General features: G+C 43.3%; 1 protein-coding gene across 1 annotated transcript; it reads left to right on the forward strand.

Moving 5' to 3' along the window:
• The first annotated feature begins 605 nt into the window (after positions 1-605).
• LOC115395789 (odorant receptor 131-2-like) lies at positions 606-1,577 on the forward strand. Its single transcript, XM_030101433.1, has one exon. The coding sequence runs from the start codon at positions 606-608 to the stop codon at positions 1,575-1,577; it is 972 nt and encodes a 323-aa protein (XP_029957293.1).
• Positions 1,578-19,047: the final 17,470 nt, after the last annotated feature.

Consider the following 19,047-nt stretch of genomic DNA (forward strand, 5'->3'; position numbering starts at 1 on the left):
ATTTTTGTTTTTCTTAATGTTTTTGATTCAACTGATATTTGAACTTTTCAGATATCTTCACATTTTTGATGTTTTCACGTTTCTGATGTTTATATTTTTAGATTTTTCATGTTTGTTTCATGTTTCAAATGCCTCCCATGTTTACGTTTCTGGTGTTTAAAATGTTTCTGATGTTTTTGTTCTTGTCTGATGTTTCAAAAAGTTTGTTTTCAGGGTTCTGATTTTTTTTTAAATGTTTGCTTTCAGGTTTGTGATGTTTGCTAATGTTTGTGATATTTTCATGTTTCTGATGTTTTCACATTTTTTGTTGTTTTCATATTTCTGTATCAAAACCTTCTGATGTTTTAGGTTTTCTGCATTTTCATGTTGCTAATCTTTATAGCGTTTTAACAAGTTTCTGATGTTTTCTAACATTTCTATTGTTTTCTCTTTTTTTCTCTGTTTCCATATTTTTTACATTTTCACATGTCTTTTTTGTGGTCACTTCTGATGTGTTCACACATTTAGAACTTGACCTGTGTGTGTGTTCTTGCTCTGATCGGATGAGGACGTATCACATGAGCTCCTCTTGGTTTCGTTCTTGCTTCATTCAGAGCTGCTGAGAGATGTCGAACGTGTCGGTGCTCTCAGCTGACTGGAGCTTGTTGGAGAGGGTGATGCTCTGCTCCGTCACCACAGTGCCCTGCTGTGTCTTTCTCTTTGTGAACTGCACCATGTTGTTCTCTCTGAGGAGTAAAGCTGTGTTCAGGGACACATGTCGTTATGTGCTACTCTATAACCTGTTAGTGGCCGACACGGTGCAGCTGGTTGTGAGTCAGGTACTCTACATTCTGTTAGTCTTAAGTCTCAGGATCACTTATTCCTTGTGTGGGTTCTTCATCACACTCAACCGCATCATTCTGAGAATCTCTCCTGTTACGTTGGTGGTCATGTCTTTTGACAGGTACGTGGCGGTGTGCTACCCTCTGCGGCATGCCACCATCGTGACCATGGGTAAAACCAGAGGAGCCATCTGTTTGATCTGGGCCATCTGTTCTGTGAATGTGTTCATGTATATCAGCTTGCTGAGGGAGAATCCTTTTGAGGGCATGAACTCTCGGCAGACTAAGCACTGTTCTGCAGAAAACATGTTGCTGGACCCTGTTGCTGCAATGTTCGACAAGGTTTATGAGTTCACTCTGTTCATCTCTGCTGGAGTCTCCATCTCTTTCTCCTACATTGGTGTTTTGGTTGCAGCCAGATCAGCTTCCACAGACAAAGTGTCAGCCCGTAAAGCTCATAAAACTCTGCTGCTGCACCTGGTCCAGCTGGGCCTGAGCCTGTCCTCCACTCTGTCCATGCCTCTGCTCGGGGTCATCTCTCAGATCATTGACAGGATCACCCTGCTGCGTATCAGTATCCTGTTCTATGTGTGTGTGGTCATGTTGCCCAGGTGTCTCAGTTCCCTCATCTATGGCCTCGGAGATCAGACCATCAGACCCGTCCTCCTCCACCTCCTCCTCTGTCAGTTTGCCACCTCGGTCTCCACCCGGGTGGCACATTGCAAAAGACGTCCAGCTACATGCAGACATAAGTAGATAACATGATTTCATGCAGTTACACGCAGATGCGTGCAGCTCAGTTCAGCTCCATGAAGATGCCTGACTCTGTGATAGTACAGGCTTTGTTTAAGTTCTCATGCAAGTACAAAAAACAGGAAAAATGTATACATTTATTTAACATAATAAATCATAAATCTATTACTTCTACCCTCTATATCTTTTAAAGTAGTGAAGTACAACATATATTGTCCAAATTGTACTGATGAGTCAGATTACAGGCTTGAATGAATTACTCATGAATATCCAAGAACTTTAAAGCATGCAGAAAAACTCAGAGTCAATAGTCTTTGAAATATTTATTCGTACTAAACTAATTTTCATACTCTGTTCTATTGAGATTTTAACTGATTATTCTGCCTGTTCATTTTGTTTGGGGCAATGTTACAACAAGGTTCATTCTGGGATGAATAAAGTATTTCTGTTCTAAAGTGAAGAGACAATCTGTGATCACTTTCTCGAGTAAGTATTGATATTTGCCTTCAAATGTGGGGAGGAAGAAAAGTATTAATATAGAGATAGTAAGATATCACTAGAAAAGTCCATAATATATTTAGTGTGTGTCTGCTGCTCACTGAGTATCCCCTCAAGACTTGAATGAATGAATGAATGAATGAATTTATTTTTTGAACATATATAAAGTGAAGAAAGAAGGAAAAGATAAAAAAGTTAATGCAAATCAAAGAAAAAGAAAAAAACAACAACATAACAGCATTGTTCGAAAAGAGGAGTACGAAGAAGTAAAAACTTTTTCGAGATTCCTACCCCTTTTTAACTATTACCAAGTTTTAAATCATACATCATAGGACATCTTATAATATAATATATGTATGCATATACCATGCAGATATCCCTATAAATACATAATATATACCCACACATACCATATTGTTATCCCCATAAATATATACTATATAACAGAATAATTATAATATAACTACAGTATAACATCAATATATCAATTTCCACTATATGTATAATACCCAACCCCATTTGCTATCACAGTTCCAGACTTCCTCTTCCATATACTTATTAAGAAATATTTTTTGTACCTTTTTTCAAACAGATTTATGTTGCTACTTTGTTTCATTTCTGTCTCCAGACTGTTCCACAGAGCCACTCCACAGCTTGAAATGCATATACTTTTCAATGCAGTTCGAACTTTTGGTTTTTTATAGATCAGGTCTCCTCTTAAACTATAACCACCCTCCCTTTCTGCAAACATCCCCTGTATATTTTTTGGCAGTATATTATTTCTTGCTTTGCACATTATTTGTGCTGTTTTGAATTTGACCAAATCCATGAATTTCAACAAGTGTGATTTTATGAATAGTGGGTTAGTGTGGTCTCTGTATCCTGCATTGTTTATTATCCTCATTGCTCTTTTCTGTATGGTGCATATCGGCTGTAGAGTGGATCTGGAGCTGTTTCCCCAGACCTCAACACAATAAGACAGACATGGCAAAAAAAGTGCGCAATATAAGGTGTGCAGTGACTTAATGTCCAGGATATGTTTAGTTTTCCACAGTATTGATATGTATTTTGCCAGTTTTGCTCGTATGGAACTCACATGAGGTTTCCAGCAGATTTTGTTGTCCAATATCACTTCAAGAAATTTGATTTCACTTACTCTCTCTATTTTGTTATCATCTATTATAAGTTCTACATTGCAATCCATTCTGTGTCTCCCAAACAGCATGATCTTTGTTTTACTTAGATTTATTGATAATTTATTTTTATCAAACCATAGTTTTAATTTATTCATTTCTGTTGTGATGGTCTCCAAAATCTGCTGCAAATTCTCTCTTTTTTTTTTTTTTTTCCCTTGTCCTCTTCAGCAGCTGGGAAGTGCAATATTGTATGATTGTAGCCTTTTACTATCTGAACAGATTTTAATGTTATCAGCAGAACGAGAATGAATCTCCTCCTGCTGCTGCCTTTTCAGGGTTTGGTTTTCACCAAAACCGAGCCGACAACCAGCACAAAAACGGACAGAACCATACATTTATATAATGCCTCCCCCACCCCCCCGTCCCGTCCCGATGAACCATAGCAGTGAACAGACGAGTAACTAGTAGTAAACTCAGGACGTGCATCAAGAAAAGGCTACTATAGATCACCATTATTCTAACCACCACAAGAAGACAAGGTAACCGAGTATGTGAAGAGTGATTAAAGATTAGCGTGATCATGCAAATATGATGGTGATAGGGATGGTGATAGTGATCATGGATATAAGACCTCTGACCCCTGAGAAGGCCAGAAGCAGGCCAGAGAGACCCTCAGAGCCCAGACAGCTGGCGGTCATCACAGAGCCTGGATCCAAGCTGGTCCCCCAGGTAGACGTCCCCGCTCCAGTTCAGAAATGGGGCAGAGGGAAGCCCCGGCCGGGGACCCCGGCGGTCCCGGGGCCCGGGCCCCGCCGAGCCACGACCGGCAGGGGCCGGACGCCCAGGGCGGGCAGAGCCGAGAACCCAAGGCCCAAGAGCCCAAGAGCCGACCCCCCCACACAGGTGGAGGGCGATGACCCACCCGGGAGAACCAGCCCACACGGGCGGCTACCCACCCCAGGCCAGTACACCCCCCAGCGCCCAGCCACGTACCCCGAGATCCAGGGCATCACACCCCCCCCCCCCCCCCCCCCCCCCCCCGTCCTCTCCCACCTCACTCCCCCCCACCCCAACCGAACACTTACACACACACACACACACACACACACACACACACACACACACACACACACACACACACACACACACACACACACACACACACTCTCTCGCTCACACACAACCACTCTTCCCTAAACCAAACACACCCACATTCTGACACACTCACACACACACACACACACACACACGCTAGCAAACACGTACACACACACACACACACACACACACACAAAGTCAACCCTACCCCAAACACACTCACATTCCCATGGCATCCAACCATCATGTCCTGTGGGAGACCCCTCGGAAGGTGAGGGAACACCGAACCCCACATCCAGGACCCCCCGCCACCTATAACCGCTGCCCCCACCCCCAAACCCCACCGCTGCAGACAGGTATGCACCCCCCAGAGTCAGCAGCCCCCCAAACCACAACCGGTCCAAACCCCAGGCCCGTGGGGAAAACAACAGCCCCCACCCCCCGCCCCCCACCAGAAGGAATCTGGAAACGGGGGCGCAGAAGATCCCATTGCCCCCTCCCCACCCTGGCTCGTGAGTGTTGATGGAGTATATGTTTTTTGCGATTAAAATTGAGGGGCAGTAACCACACCGTGCCGCGAGTGAGGCCAAATGAGCAGTCCCATCTACCTGAACAGCCCCACCCCAAAACACGGCGCGCCAAGACCCCCCAACGTGTGTGTTTGTATGTATTTGGTCATGTTAGATGACTAAGTGCAATTAAGACTGAGAGGCGAGCCACTGAAGGGTGCAGTGATTGAGGCCACTTAGACGGCCCCCTCCACCACACCCAACCTGATAAGCACGCCTCCCAAAGCCCTACGTGTGTGTGCATGAGAGCGGGGGGAGAGGGGGGTCCAGGGATGCTGCAGCACCCCTGTCACTCAGGAGCCCCCGGATAAAGGACAGGGCCAGGAGTGCCACCCCCCCGCAGGACCAGGGCGGACAGCGACCATAGTCAGAGAGGCACCGACCCAAGAAGCACACACCCATCATGCATCAGAAGGAGTAGAGGTGAGGACAGAGAGGGGGCAGCGGAAGGACCCAGACCCAGGGCCCACCACCCCTAGGCCCACCGCCCCCCCCCCCCCCCACAGGGCACCACACTCTCTCCTCACATACATACCTCCAATCGCCCACACATATACACCCACACATACAGACATACATACATACTTACAGATACACACCCACACACACATACATATATGCTCACAGAAGCGTACCCACACAAACATACACACTTACACATACACAGTCACACACATAAACATACATACTCACACATACACACCCACACACATATACACATGCACGTACACACACACCCACCTTCCCCCACCGCCTAACCCCCATAGCCCACCACCACCACCACCCCCCTATCTACCCCCCCATCCAGCCCACCCCCCATCCACCACCCCCCCACCCATCCACCCCACCCCCCTGTCCCCCACCACCACAACCACCCACCCCGATGCCCTGGATTCCGGGGCAGCAACCAGACCCAAGGGAATGCACCGACCCAGGGAGCGGCAGCACGCCCGAGCCGACCGGGCCCCCCAGCCTGGACGACCCCCCTCCACCCCAATGGAAGGGGACAGCCTCCAGGCATCGTTGCCCAGGGCCCCCAGCCACACCCGCCCCAGGACACCCCGGCTACCCGGACATGAACCGGCACCCGCCGACCCAGGCCACCCGGAGCCCCACCGCTGCGAGACAGCTCCAACAACCGACACCCCCCCACCCCCCACCCCCACCCCCAATCCAAACCAAACACGAAGACAGCCCCCAGCGAAGCAGCCCAGATCGCGACCCCAAGACAGCGCCAACCACCCGCAGCCATCAGGCCCCCCCACCAACAACCAACCCTCAAAGAGGAGAGGCCCTCATCTTGCCCTTACATTAAGTGATGGAGCTGATCACAGGGGACCAGAGGGAACCATATTCAGCTAATTGATCTGCTGCAAATTCTTACCGGAACAAAAGATATTTGTGTCGTCCGCAAACAAAATAAATTTCAATAATTTTGTTACAATACATATGTCATTAATATACATTATGAATAATTTTGGTCCTAATACTGACTCCTGTGGTACCCCACATGTAATATTCATCAGTTTTGTTTTATAATTCCCCATCTGTCCAAACTGTTGCCTATTTCTTAAGGAGCTCGATATCCAACTCAACCCCACTCCCCTAATACCGTAGTTATCTAATTTCTTTATCAAAATATTATGATCAATGGTATCAAATGCTTTCTTTAAATCTATGAATAGTCCTATTGCTACTAGGCTGGGAGAGGAAGCGAGATTGCCTGAAAGAGATATAAAAACTTAGGGAGGACAGACATCTTAATAATATTTATACGCCCTATCATAGAGATGGGCATCAAGCTCCATTTCTCTAGAAATTCTTCCATGACTTTAACCAGTGGGTCATATTTGATTGATATTATGTCTTCAATGACAGGTGATACTCTAATAGTAGGTCAATCCCTCTGGGGTATTAGTTCAGTGTGGATCTGTGGTCGGTCTCTCTCTTCCCTGCTCTGAATTAGCAAGGCGCTTTTTTTATTGTAAATTTTGAAACCACAGAATTCTCTAAATGTCTTCAGTAAATGACTGAGGACCTTTAGTGAGGATCTTCGCTGTGTTAAAAACAAAATAATATCATCTGCAAAAAGAGACAAACGATGTTCTGTTTTTGTAATAGTCGTGCATGTGATGTCAGATGACTGGAGAATTGAAATGGCTAAAGGTTCAATAGCAAATAAAAATTAAAGCCGCAAGCGGCATTGGACGGGACCTCGCCCTCTGGCAAGGTGGCCCCACTGAGGCCGTCCTTGCACCTTGATGACTGAAGTCCAGGTCACTGGGAACCTTGCTCCTCCATAGACTTCCAGCACCCTGTCACCGAACATGGAGTTGTTAGCATCTCCCATCCACTAAAATGTAGCTGTTAGCATCTGTCACCCACTAACATGGAGTTATTAGCATCTCCAATCCATTAACATGTAGATATTAGCATCTGTCATACACTAACATGAAGGTGTTAGCATCTCTCATCCGCTGACATGTAGCTGTTAGCATCTCTCATCCACTAACATTTAGCTGTTAGCACCGAGAGTGACTTCTTACATCGCTGAAACTCTGAAAGAAGGATGAATTTGTTGTAAAGAAGCTTCAATACTATGTTTTAGGCCTTCAGAGGCCTATATGACATGACTGAAAAATAGCATCATATGTACCCTTTAATGACAGCTGCTGTCGACTGCACTGCATGCCCATATATGGTCAGTAGTGGACTTCCTGTTGGATTTAGGTTATTGGTGTCAATGGGTGATTTTTAGATCTCGTTGAGATGAACACATGAGCAATTGGTTTTATCTCTCTACGACATTCCTACGGACTGCAGCGGCCATTTTTTCCAAAAATGTGACTTTTATTTTGAAGGGCTGATAAAATCCACACCGTGTGACTTTTGACAAAGTTTGAAACATCGTTTGTAGAGAAGCTTCTCCTCTTTCAGGCCGCATTACTTTGACGTCTCTACGACAAACGGTCTCGGACAAGAAAATTTTTAAATGAGGAGTGATTTTTACTTTGAAAGGGAAATAGCAGACTTCCTGTTGGATTTAGGTTACTATTGTCAATGAGAGATTTTTAGATCTCGATGAGACGAGCGCGTGAGCAATTGGTTTGATCTGTCTACGACATTCCCACGGGCCGTTGCGTAGGAATCTTTTTTTTTTTACCAAATTTTACACTGAAAGGGAAATATCGGACTTCCTGGGCAATTTAGGACATTTTTGTCAATCAAAGATTTTTAGATCTCGATGAGACGAATGCATACACGTCAATTTGATCTCTCTACGACATTCGTGCGGGTAGCAGCGTACATTGTAGTGCTTCAAGTGGGTTTTCAGACTCAAACTTTAAGGGTTAATAAAATCCACACCCTGAGACTTTTGACAAAGTTTTGAACAACTTTGGAAGAGGAACTTGTCCTCTACGATTTCACGCCACCCTGACATCTCTACGACAAGTGGTCTCAGAGCAGATAATTTTTAAATGAGGAGTGATTTTCTGAAAATTTTATCTTGAAAGGGAAATAACGGACTTCCTGTTGGATTTAGGTATAGGTATTCCTCTTGGGCAGTTTTGGATCTCGATGAGACGAACGCCTGAGCATTGGTTTGATCTCTGTACGACATTCCTACGGGACGTGGCGGCTATTTAACTGTTTCTAGGTGGCGCTAGAGAGCAGATGGGGTTATAGTGTTAATTTTTCCACTTTTGAAAATTTTATGATTGTCTGGATGTGCCTGCCAAATTTAGTGACTAGACGTTCATGTTTAGCAGGTCAAATTTGGTGTCGAATACAGCAACTTTTGGCTATTATGTTGATCGTGAAATACTGGACTTCCGGTTGGATGTAGGTCATCGTGGACAGATCGTAATTGTTAGATATCGAGCAGACGAACGCATGGGCGGTACTTTGATCTGTCTCAGACATTCGCACTGGCCGTGGCGGAGATTTTACTGTTTCTCGTGTTTGCTAGTTCCTAGGTGGCGCTAGAGAGCAGATGGGGTTAATTTTTTTATTTTATAAAATTTTTCATCTCTCTTGATGTGCCTGCCAAATTTAGTGAGTTTTCGTGCATGTTAAGGGGGTCAAATTGGCCGTCGATGTCCAGGCAGGAAAATAATAATAATTAAAGCCGCAAGCGGCATTGGACGGGACCTCGCCCTCTGGCAAGGTGGCCCGACTGAGGTCGTCCTCGTACCTTGATGACCGAAGTCCAAGTCACTGGGAACCTTGCTCCTCCAAAGACTTCCAGCACCCTCTCACCCACTAACATGGAGCTGTTAGCATCTCCTATCCGCTGACATGGAGTTGTTAGCATGTCCCACCCACTAACATGTAGCTGTTAGCATCTGTCATCCGCTAACATGTAGCTGTTAGCATCTCCCATCCGCTAACATGTAGCTGTTAGCATCTCCCATCCGCTAACATGTAGCTGTTAGCATCTCCCATCCGCTAACATGTAGCTGTTAGCATCTTCCATCCGCTAGCATATAGCTGTTAGCATCTCGTATCTCTCACCCGCTAGCATGTAGCTGTTAGCATCTCTCACCCGCTAGCATGTAGCTGTTAGCATCTCTCACCCGCTAGCATGTAGCTGTTAGCATCTTCCATCCGCTAACATGTAGCTGTTAGCATCTTCCATCCGCTAACATGTAGCTGTTAGCATCTCCCATCTGCTAACATGTAGCTGTTAGCATCTCTCATCCGCTAGCATGTAGCTGTTAGCATCTCCCATCCGCTAACATGTAGCTGTTAGCATCTTCCATCCGCTAACATGTAGCTGTTAGCATCTCTCATCCGCTAGCATGTAGCTGTTAGCATCTCCCATCCGCTAACATGTAGCTGTTAGCATCTTCCATCCGCTAACATGTAGCTGTTAGCATCTCCCATCCGCTAACATGTAGCTGTCAGCATCTCCTATCCGCTAACATGGAGTTGTTAGCATGTCCCACCCACTAACATGTAGCTGTTAGCATCTGTCATCCGCTAACATGTAGCTGTTAGCATCTCCCATCCGCTGACATGTAGCTGTTAGCATGTCCCACCCACTAACATGTAGCTGTTAGCATCTGTCATCCGCTAACATGTAGCTGTTAGCATCTCCCATCCGCTAACATGTAGCTGTTAGCATCTATCATCTGATTCAGCAGGGGCCACGGCAATGGATTGCAGTGCGGGAAGCTCCATTGCCGTGGCCCCCGCTGAATCGGTTGGATTTAAATAACTTCTGAAGGAATCCAAGCTGCACCATGTTTGTCTGAGTGAGTATATGAGCAGGCACACACCTATAAATAAGGTCCAGGTATCAAAAAAACCGGAGTTGCCCTTTAACACTGTTGAATTTGAAATTATCCCTGTGCTTTGTTAAAAATGTCATATTTTGCAAAAATATGGGGTGTGAGGCTCTTATTTTGATAGTCATGTCTGCTCCACTATGTCAAACACCAATATATCCATGTGAGTGTGATTCCATACATTCATTTGCCTGTTTGAGCAGCAATCCATCACTCGTGTGATTTATGGTCACGGAGCGCCATCTACTGTGGAAAGCAGGGACAACATGCAGAATGTTTTACAGCAGCTCTCAGATCAGCCTAGAGGCTCAATGCCCATATATGGCATAAGTAGGTCACATGATGTTAGAGTGTGACTCGGCAGACACACAGTTTCTCTTTGGTAAAAACAGCTGGTCTTGGCATTCCCGTTGCCCAAAATGAAAAAAACACCCTCAAGTTTGATAGGCATTTTAGTTGTCTTTACATATGTCAAGTTTTCAGAGCATTCAGACTTATAATTTTGACCATGGAAGCCTTAATTGGTGAAGAAGGAGAGAGTTTTTGAGCAAAAATGTACAATAAAAGTGTGAATGACGGACTTCCTGTTTGATTTAGGTCATGGGTACGAGTGAGTAAGTTGTAGATCTCGATGAGACGAACGCGTGCATATGTTTCTTTTCTCTGTACGACACTGTGAAGGGTGAAACAGTCCATATTAGTGGTTTTTGAGTGAAAAGTGTTTTGAGGCACATTTGATTTGACAGGAAATAACGGACTTCCTGTTGGATTTAGGTATAGGTATGTCTCTGGATGAATTTTAGAGCTCGATGAGACGAACTCATCCATGTTGATTTTATTTCTCTGCGACATTCGTGCGGGTCGCACTGTCCATTGTAGTGTTGCAAGTGCGTTTTCAGACTTCAAACTTTAAGGGTTAATAAAATCCACACCCTGAGACTTTTGAAAAAGTTTTTAACAACTTTGTGAGAGACACTTGTCTTCTTTTATTTGGCACTACTCTGACGTCTCGACGACAAGCAGTCTCGGAGCAGATAATTTTTAAAGGAGGAGTCATTTTTTGCCAAATTTTACACTGAAAGGGAAATAGTGGACTTCCTGTTGGGTTTAGGACATTTTTGTCAATGAGAGATTTTTAGATCTCGAGGAGACGAACGCATCCACATCGATTTGGTCTCTCTGCGACATTCCTGTGGGCCGTGGCGGCTATTTTACTGTTTCTAGGTGGCGCTAGAGAGCGGATGGGGTTATGGAGTAGATTTTTTTATTTTATCAAATGTTTCGCCGGTCCTGAGGTGTCTGCCAATTTTGGTGAGTTTTTGTGCATGTTTAGGGGGTCAAATTAGCCTTTTAATACGCGGTCAGTAAAATAAGAAACAAACACTAGAAGAACAATAGAGGCCTTGCCCTCAGGCAAGGTGGCCTCAGTTGAGGCCACCTCGCCCTCGGGCTCGGTCCCTAATAAGAAGAAGAAACGAACGAAGAACAATAGAGGCCTTGCCCTCCAGGCAAGGTGGCCTCAGTTGAGGCCACCTCGCCCTCGGGCTCGGTCCCTAATAATAAGGGGCTCATAGAGCAGCCTTGGTGAGTTGATCGACTGAGATTAAAAGGCTTTGAAATTTGGTTATTTGTCACAATTTCTGCCACTGGATCATTATATAATTGTTTAATCCATCGGAGATATTTTTCTCCAAAATCAAATATTTTAAGACATCAAACAGGGAGCTCCATTCGATCCTATCAAATGCCTTTCCAGCATCTAATGACAGGATTGCATGGTCTCTGGCATTTTGTTTAGCATATGAAACATTCAGTAACCTCCGTGTGTTATGAAAAGCTTGTCTTCCTAGAGCAAATCCATTCTGATCATTGGCTAGGTATCATTGATTCTATTCATCTGGCCAGAGCCCTACACAGTATTTTGGCGTTGCAAGATATTAAAGATATGGGTCGATACGATGTTCTGTGTAAGGACAGAACATTTTTCCCGGCTCTTAAAGCAGCTCTTAAAGACGGAGGTAGAATTCCTTTTTCATATGATTCATTCAACACGTCTAAGAGAAGAGGCAATAACTTTCCAGCGAATATTTTATATAATTCTGTGGGCAGCCCATCAGGCCCAGGAGCTTTGCCACTGCTCAAACCTTTCATTGCTTCGGATAATTCTTCAATACTGAAACACTTATCAAAGTCGGCTTTTGCTTTTTCAGTTAGTGTTGGAAAGTGTAGTTTATCTCAAAAGTCCTTTTGTTTTTTTGAGGTGTTTGTTGAGCTGTATTCTGTTTTGTATAAATCCTCATAAAACTCTTTGAAAGTAGTGTTAATTTCAGATGGATCAATTAGGAATTTCCCATTTTGTAACTTAAAGCTAGGGTTGGCGATCTGAAGGAGATACATTTTTTTAAATACCGGTTAAAATGATCTTTATGACCCGATAGGAAGCAAATCATAGCGTGTTTTTAAAATAGTTTGGAAAATATCTCCTATCTACAGCAGGAGTAAAATGGGAAAAACAGCAACCAGTAGCCTTGCCGGAACACCTTTTTTTAAACCAATCAAATCCCTTCGCCATTCGACCTGCCCCCTGCGTGTACATGTCAATGGCGTGCACTGACCCTGGTTCAGTGCGCGCGTAGAAGGACGGAGCATCGTCGCAGAATGGCGGAGAAGAATGTTTGGGGGTTTACTCACCGGTGAGTGCGCCATAACTTGGCGTAGTGCAAATGAAGAAAAAGGAAGAAACAAAGCGCTGAGGACAGGTTACGCCAGGAACGCACTGGACGCGGAACGACGCACGCGCCGCGAACGTCTCCGCATCTCCGCTCCCAACGGGAGCTTCTCTAATGGGTCGGGAGCTGGGCGAAGCTAGGCGGAGCCTTGGGGAGATGCTACATTCGTGCTCCATGCTAGTTTTCCAAGATCGCCAACCCTAGTTTTAACTCTAATCTCGTAGTCATCTGTGTTTAAAAACGGAATTTGGAATGACCGAAAAACTTTAAAAAAAAGGAGCACAATGATGAACATAATACCGCGAGATCTTATTCCCTCCCACAAAAGCCTCAACGTACTGAGCAGGATTACTATTGCAACAACACATCATCAATAGGGTAAAACTAACCTGTCTCATGACGGTCTAAACTTCCACAAAACAAAATACATGTAAATTACAAAAAGAGTAAATGACTCCAATTATGATCATCGTTTGATCCACACAATGAGGAACAATGATGTTCTTGAGCTAATACAGCATTGTGAGGCTCACTGACATATAAAAGAGAGACTAAGTTCAACCAGCAATAAGTTTAAAGGTGAGTTTAAAATTAAATAAGTAAATCCAGTGGAAGAAAAAAGAACAGTTAACTCTGGCCACTCTTATTGACTAACTTTTATCCTGTTAACACAGTATTTACAACTAATAACAATTTGAGAAGGGTGTATATCTCTCAATGTTAAGTGTCTTACAACTTTTTTCTTAAACCATTTCAAAACAATTATTTGTATATCCAATCTCTGCAAGGAGGAAATTTAAATTAGATGCCTCTCTATTATAAATAGAGAATATACAGATGAAGAGCTCATCGAAAGGCGAGCGCAGAGGCAAACAGAAGAATGGCTGGCCAGAGCTGTACTGCACATGCGCGCGGCAGCCCTAAACAAAGCTTTCAGTTCAGAGGTCAACAGAACTACAACATTTATCGATCGTTCAGGTCTTCTCTTATACTGAAAAAAATGGCGCATCGCATTATTGAACATATTAACATGTCTTGCCGGCTCACACACTTTTTCTAACAACATGCAGAGAGAGCCTGCAGCACCCTTCTTCCTCTGTGGTGTCTGTGTAAAATAAGGTTGACCATGCAAACAGCACACCTGGTGGCATGAAGTGCAAATGCAGTCATGGCGTCGTCTGTGCGCTGTGAAGGCAGGTACCGAAAAAAGTACCGTTCATGAACCGGTACCGTATGTGAGGTATTGAAAAAGTACTTGTACCCGAAAAATATCTAATGGTACCCAGCCCTAGTCATAACTACATTTTACTGTTTTAATTGAATATAAAAATAACATTTTGACTTAAACAAAATGTGGCCTGTTAATAACATTTTATGTGTTTTTTGTGTGTTTCAAGTTTGATTTTTTTTTTTAAGATCTCCCTCAGCACACGCTCATCCTGAATGTCCGAACTCGGTGGAATTCCCTCCTGTTAATGGTGGAACTTTTTTTTTTGAGCAGTTCCCTGCCATTCAGGCTGCAGTCATGGATCCAAGTCTGAGGAGGCTGAGTGAGAAGGACAAGTAAGATGAGATTATGTGACTATTTCAATATGACTTGTTGGTTTATCGTATTCTTAGACAATTTAAGATGAATGTAAAATATTAAATACACTGATCTCCAATGACAGAGTGTTATGACCCAGAGAGTCAAACATATTATTCAAGGACACAGGACAAAGACCGGATGAGGGTTCGATCATTTATTCAACACTTTCTCCAGAGTTGGTGTCTTGAAGCTGGAAACTGACGAGGCTCTGGAGGAAAGAGAAATGTCATCACCCGTGCCCCAAAAATCATATAAAAAAACAGAGGAAGGCCCAGATGCGCCAGCCAAACTTAAGAAAAAGACGAGTTCACAGCCTGAGTTCACTGCTAAGCAGCCGTCGAAGCTGATCCCTCTTCCAAACTAAAGACAAAACCCCAACTAAACCCGATCAAAAGAAAAATGAAAATAGGACGGCTGGTCACACCTGGACGGAAAAAGGCAGCGATCAAAAAGGGAAAAAAGGGAAAAAGAAAACACGAAGCCGGCTAGCTGGCTGGCATACCCTGGCCAGCAACGTGCTTGCCTGTCGAAGCCGGAGTCCAAGGCACGCCAGCGAGCGCACCTGGCGTGGCAGGTGTAACGAGGTAGGTGAGCGAGTGAGAGAGAGAGAGACCGAGAGCGCTGCCTCCACGCTGCTATTTATAGCGCGGCGGCGCAAAGGATGTTGATGTCCAAGCCTTTTCGGAGGAAGCCACAGCAATGGACCCCAGATTCCAATTAAAAAGGGATGGAGACGCCATCTGGGACCGTATAAGGGCAGCATCAGTTGCAGAAAATACTCCTCATTTATTTATTTATTTTTTTCATTTATTACTATTGCAACAACACATCATCAGTAGGGTAAAACTAACCTGTCTCACGACGGTCTAATCCCAGCTCACGTTCCCTATTAGTGGGGTGAACAATCCAATGAATGGTGAATTCTGCTTCACAACGATAGGAAGAGCCGACATCCAAGGATCATCAGAAAGTGACGTTGTTATGAACGTTCCTCCAGTGGAGGAACACGAAGAGGCATGTATTTTGACTGTGGGACTTTCTGTTTACTTGCCTCTTGTTTTTTTTTTTTTTTTTTGTGGAAAACTGACCTTTTGGTCATTTTCTTCTCAAGCCACCAGAGCAAGAGGGACCAGGTCAAGGACCAGGGCCACAGAGTGATGACGGCGATGAGGAGGAGGAGGATGTAAGCTAAGTTCTTAATGCTTATCAAATCAGTCACACTACAATAAAACAAATCTAAATCTATCTTTGATATGACATAATAAAATGTTAAACTTAAGTTAGTTTATGGTACCTTTTAATCCAGACAACACCTGCAAAGAAGCCCAAGACGGCACTGGAGGAGCTATTTGCATCTGAGGACCACCAGCTGCAACAGACAGTCCAACAGCTGGAGACCAGGCAGTCCATTGAGGAAGGAGTGGAGCATGAGGTTCAGCTGTACAGAGGTCTTCCCCCAGTCCCTGTGTCAGCTAACCCAGCTCTCTGGTTGTGAGAGAAAAAGGACACACTGCCACTTTTACATGCTCTTGCATGCAAATCAATTCAGTTATATGCACTCTTCAAAACATTTTTGAAAAAAATATTTTTAATCAGTTATCTTCATATGTCAATACTAATGATGTTTTATCACCATGTTAGTCAGGATTTTGGCAGAACTATTCAACAACTGCAGCACTGCTTAACCTCATTAATGACATTTACACAGCCTTTGACAATCAAGAACACACTGGTGCTATTTTTATAGATTTTACCAAGGCTTTTGACACTGTTGGTCACTATTTATTGCTGGACAAGCTTTATTCAATAGGTGCATCTCGAGATGTACTGCTCGGGTTCAATTCATATTTACATTCACGAAAACAGTTTGTTACAGTACAGGGTAAATCTTCTGAGGCAGTTACAATGAGTAAAGGAGTGCCTCAATGTTCTTCTCTTGGGCCACTGCTATTCTCAGTTCATATAAATGATTTATCTAAACTTGTTGAGCAGTGTAAAATTCATCTATATGCCGATGATACGGTTCTATATATTTCTAATAAAAATATACACTTGATTCAAGAATCACTTCAATGTAATTTTGACAGAATTCTGAACAACAAGAAGTCATTTCCGATGCTCTTTTCAAAGCACTCAACATCAAATTTTAAAATATACTTGCCTAATAGCAGTCGCCTCGAAAATTCTAATGCTTTTAAATATCTAGGCATATGGGTGGACCCAGAACTGACATTTAAACCACACATTGGCTATGTAACCAAAAAAGGTTATGTATGTATCTATCTGTATCTACAGATCAAAAAAATAGCCTCACAGAAAACATTAGAAAAATAATTGTAGAACAACTAATTTTGCCCATAATTGACTTAGAATTGAATGAGGGGGATGTTATTTATCAAAATACAGCCGATTCTGCTCTTAAGCCTTTGACGACTATAACTAATTCACTCTTTAGATTTATACTAAACTGTAGTTATTATACTCATCACTGTTTAATGTAAAACTTGCTTGATTGTTACAGCCAAAAGAACGGAGACAATTCCATTGGCTTAATTTTATTTTTAAATGTATTCATAATGATTTTCCATGCTACTTAAAACAGCATCTGATACCTTTTATGACAACATATTCACTAAGAAATCTAATGCACTCTTTTTTCCAGCTGCCTTCTGTGAAAAGAGAGATGGGGAAGAAGGCATTTTGTTACAAAGCTCCAGCAGAGTGGAATAATTTACCTGATGAACTACGTTCATTAACATCATTGTACTCATTCAAATCAATTTGTACAGCTATCTTAATTCTACTTGTATGTGTTTTCTATGAACTTATTATTCTTATCCTGAAGCGTGGACTTTCCGGGAATTGGGCAGGGACGTGTAAAGACAACAGTTGTGTATTGTGATGTATGGTGTCCAATGTGTCAGATGTTATGTGTATCTGTCATGTATTGTGACGATATGTTTAAGGTGTGTTCGATTCAGTGCCTGTCGGATGATCTGTTTTTGGTTTTTTGGGACCCCCTTGAAAAAGAGATAGTTCACCTCAAGGGGCTATCTTTAAATAAATAAATAAATAAACAAATATCTGTGCGTTCAGCCATCCTCCACTGCCTCGGAAAGGGTGTTTTCCACAGCTGGGGACACAATCAGCCCTGAAAGATCCAGGATCCTCCCACAGACAGCAGACATGCTGATATTTTTACACAAGAACTGCTAATCTTTTTGTTGCAACATTTCAGTATTTATGTCCAGAGATCTAGGATCCAGAGACTGTTTTTTTTCCGTATTTTCTTTAATTAATAATAAAAAAAGTGCAACAATGTTGTATTCCAGTTCAACCCCGTACACTTAAGATGTTCTCCCAAATTCTGAATGTTGGATGGTTACATTTTTTTTTTAATCAAAACAGGTCATTATAGCAAGTGATCGCTGGTTGTCACTGGCTCTCATTGAAAGTGGCTTGCATGCATGCATATTTTTCTTATCAGAGACTCAATAAAATTTTGAGTGAATAGTAAAAACCTACAGTCTGTTTTTCTTTTTATATCAAAGGCATTGATGAGGGAATTGTTAAAGAATTGAATCGATAAGCAGAATCGATAATGGCATCGATATTGATAAAATCTTGTCAATTCCCATCCCTAGTTTTAGCTGGACTGGATCTCTTCTGGGTTTTGAAGGTAGCCACATAATCACGCGTCAAATCATTGAGGGGCGTTGCGATGGTGGAGTAACCTTTTAAAAACCAGTAATATCCAACAAATCCCAAGAATGACTTGAGCTACTTTGAAGTTCTTGGAATTGGCCTGGATTTTAAGGCCAGGATCTTATCTGGATCAGTCTCAACTCCTTTTTCAGAAACAATGTGTCCCAGATATCTGACAGACTTCTGGAAAAACTTGCATTTCTCAGGAGAGAGCTTCAAACTATAGTCCTTCAAGCGATGCAGTACCCACAACAACCTCCGCTCTTGTTATTCCAACGTGTCTGAAAAGACAATCAGACCATCAAGAAAAACCAAAGCTTCTTTCAAATGCAGATCCCCCATGCTCTTCTCCATTAACCTTTGGAATGTAGATGGAGCTTTCGGTACCCCTTGGGGCATCCGGTCAAACTCCCAAAATCCAAAGAGTGTCACAAAAGAGGTTTTAGCTTTGTCTGCTTCATTCATCTCGATCTGGTAATAGAGTATTTGCAGCTGACGTCACACACCGGCATCACAATGCATGCCGGGATGTGGCCACCATGTTGGAGTGAAAACAAACCCGGAGGGACACAGTGTTTCTGGTGTGTTCGTCGGAGAAGTCTGCATCAAAGAAGTGAAAAATTGGTTCTCAACTGTGCAGCAGCCAGGTGTACCAACTGCAGAGGGAAAAAGGCAGGATCGTCTTTTCACAGGTTTCCGGCTGATGTAGAATGGAGAGAGAAGTGGATCGCTGCAATTTGGCGTGCTGGTGGGGAACATACAACAAAGGAGTGGCGACCAGCAAGAACCAGTCGTATATGCAATGAAAGTTTTGTTGGAGGTGTGTGTGCTTTAATATATTTGCCCTTTTCCTCTGTTT

The sequence above is a fragment of the Salarias fasciatus genome, chromosome 10, assembly GCF_902148845.1.
Source record: "Salarias fasciatus chromosome 10, fSalaFa1.1, whole genome shotgun sequence".
NCBI classification, from domain to species: domain Eukaryota; kingdom Metazoa; phylum Chordata; class Actinopteri; order Blenniiformes; family Blenniidae; genus Salarias; species Salarias fasciatus.

What these genes read in the sequence shown, in the direction of transcription:
- LOC115395789 (XM_030101433.1), top strand. Translation starts at nt 606, where the DNA reads ATGTCGAACGTGTCGGTGCTCTCAGCTGACTGGAGCTTGTTGGAGAGG.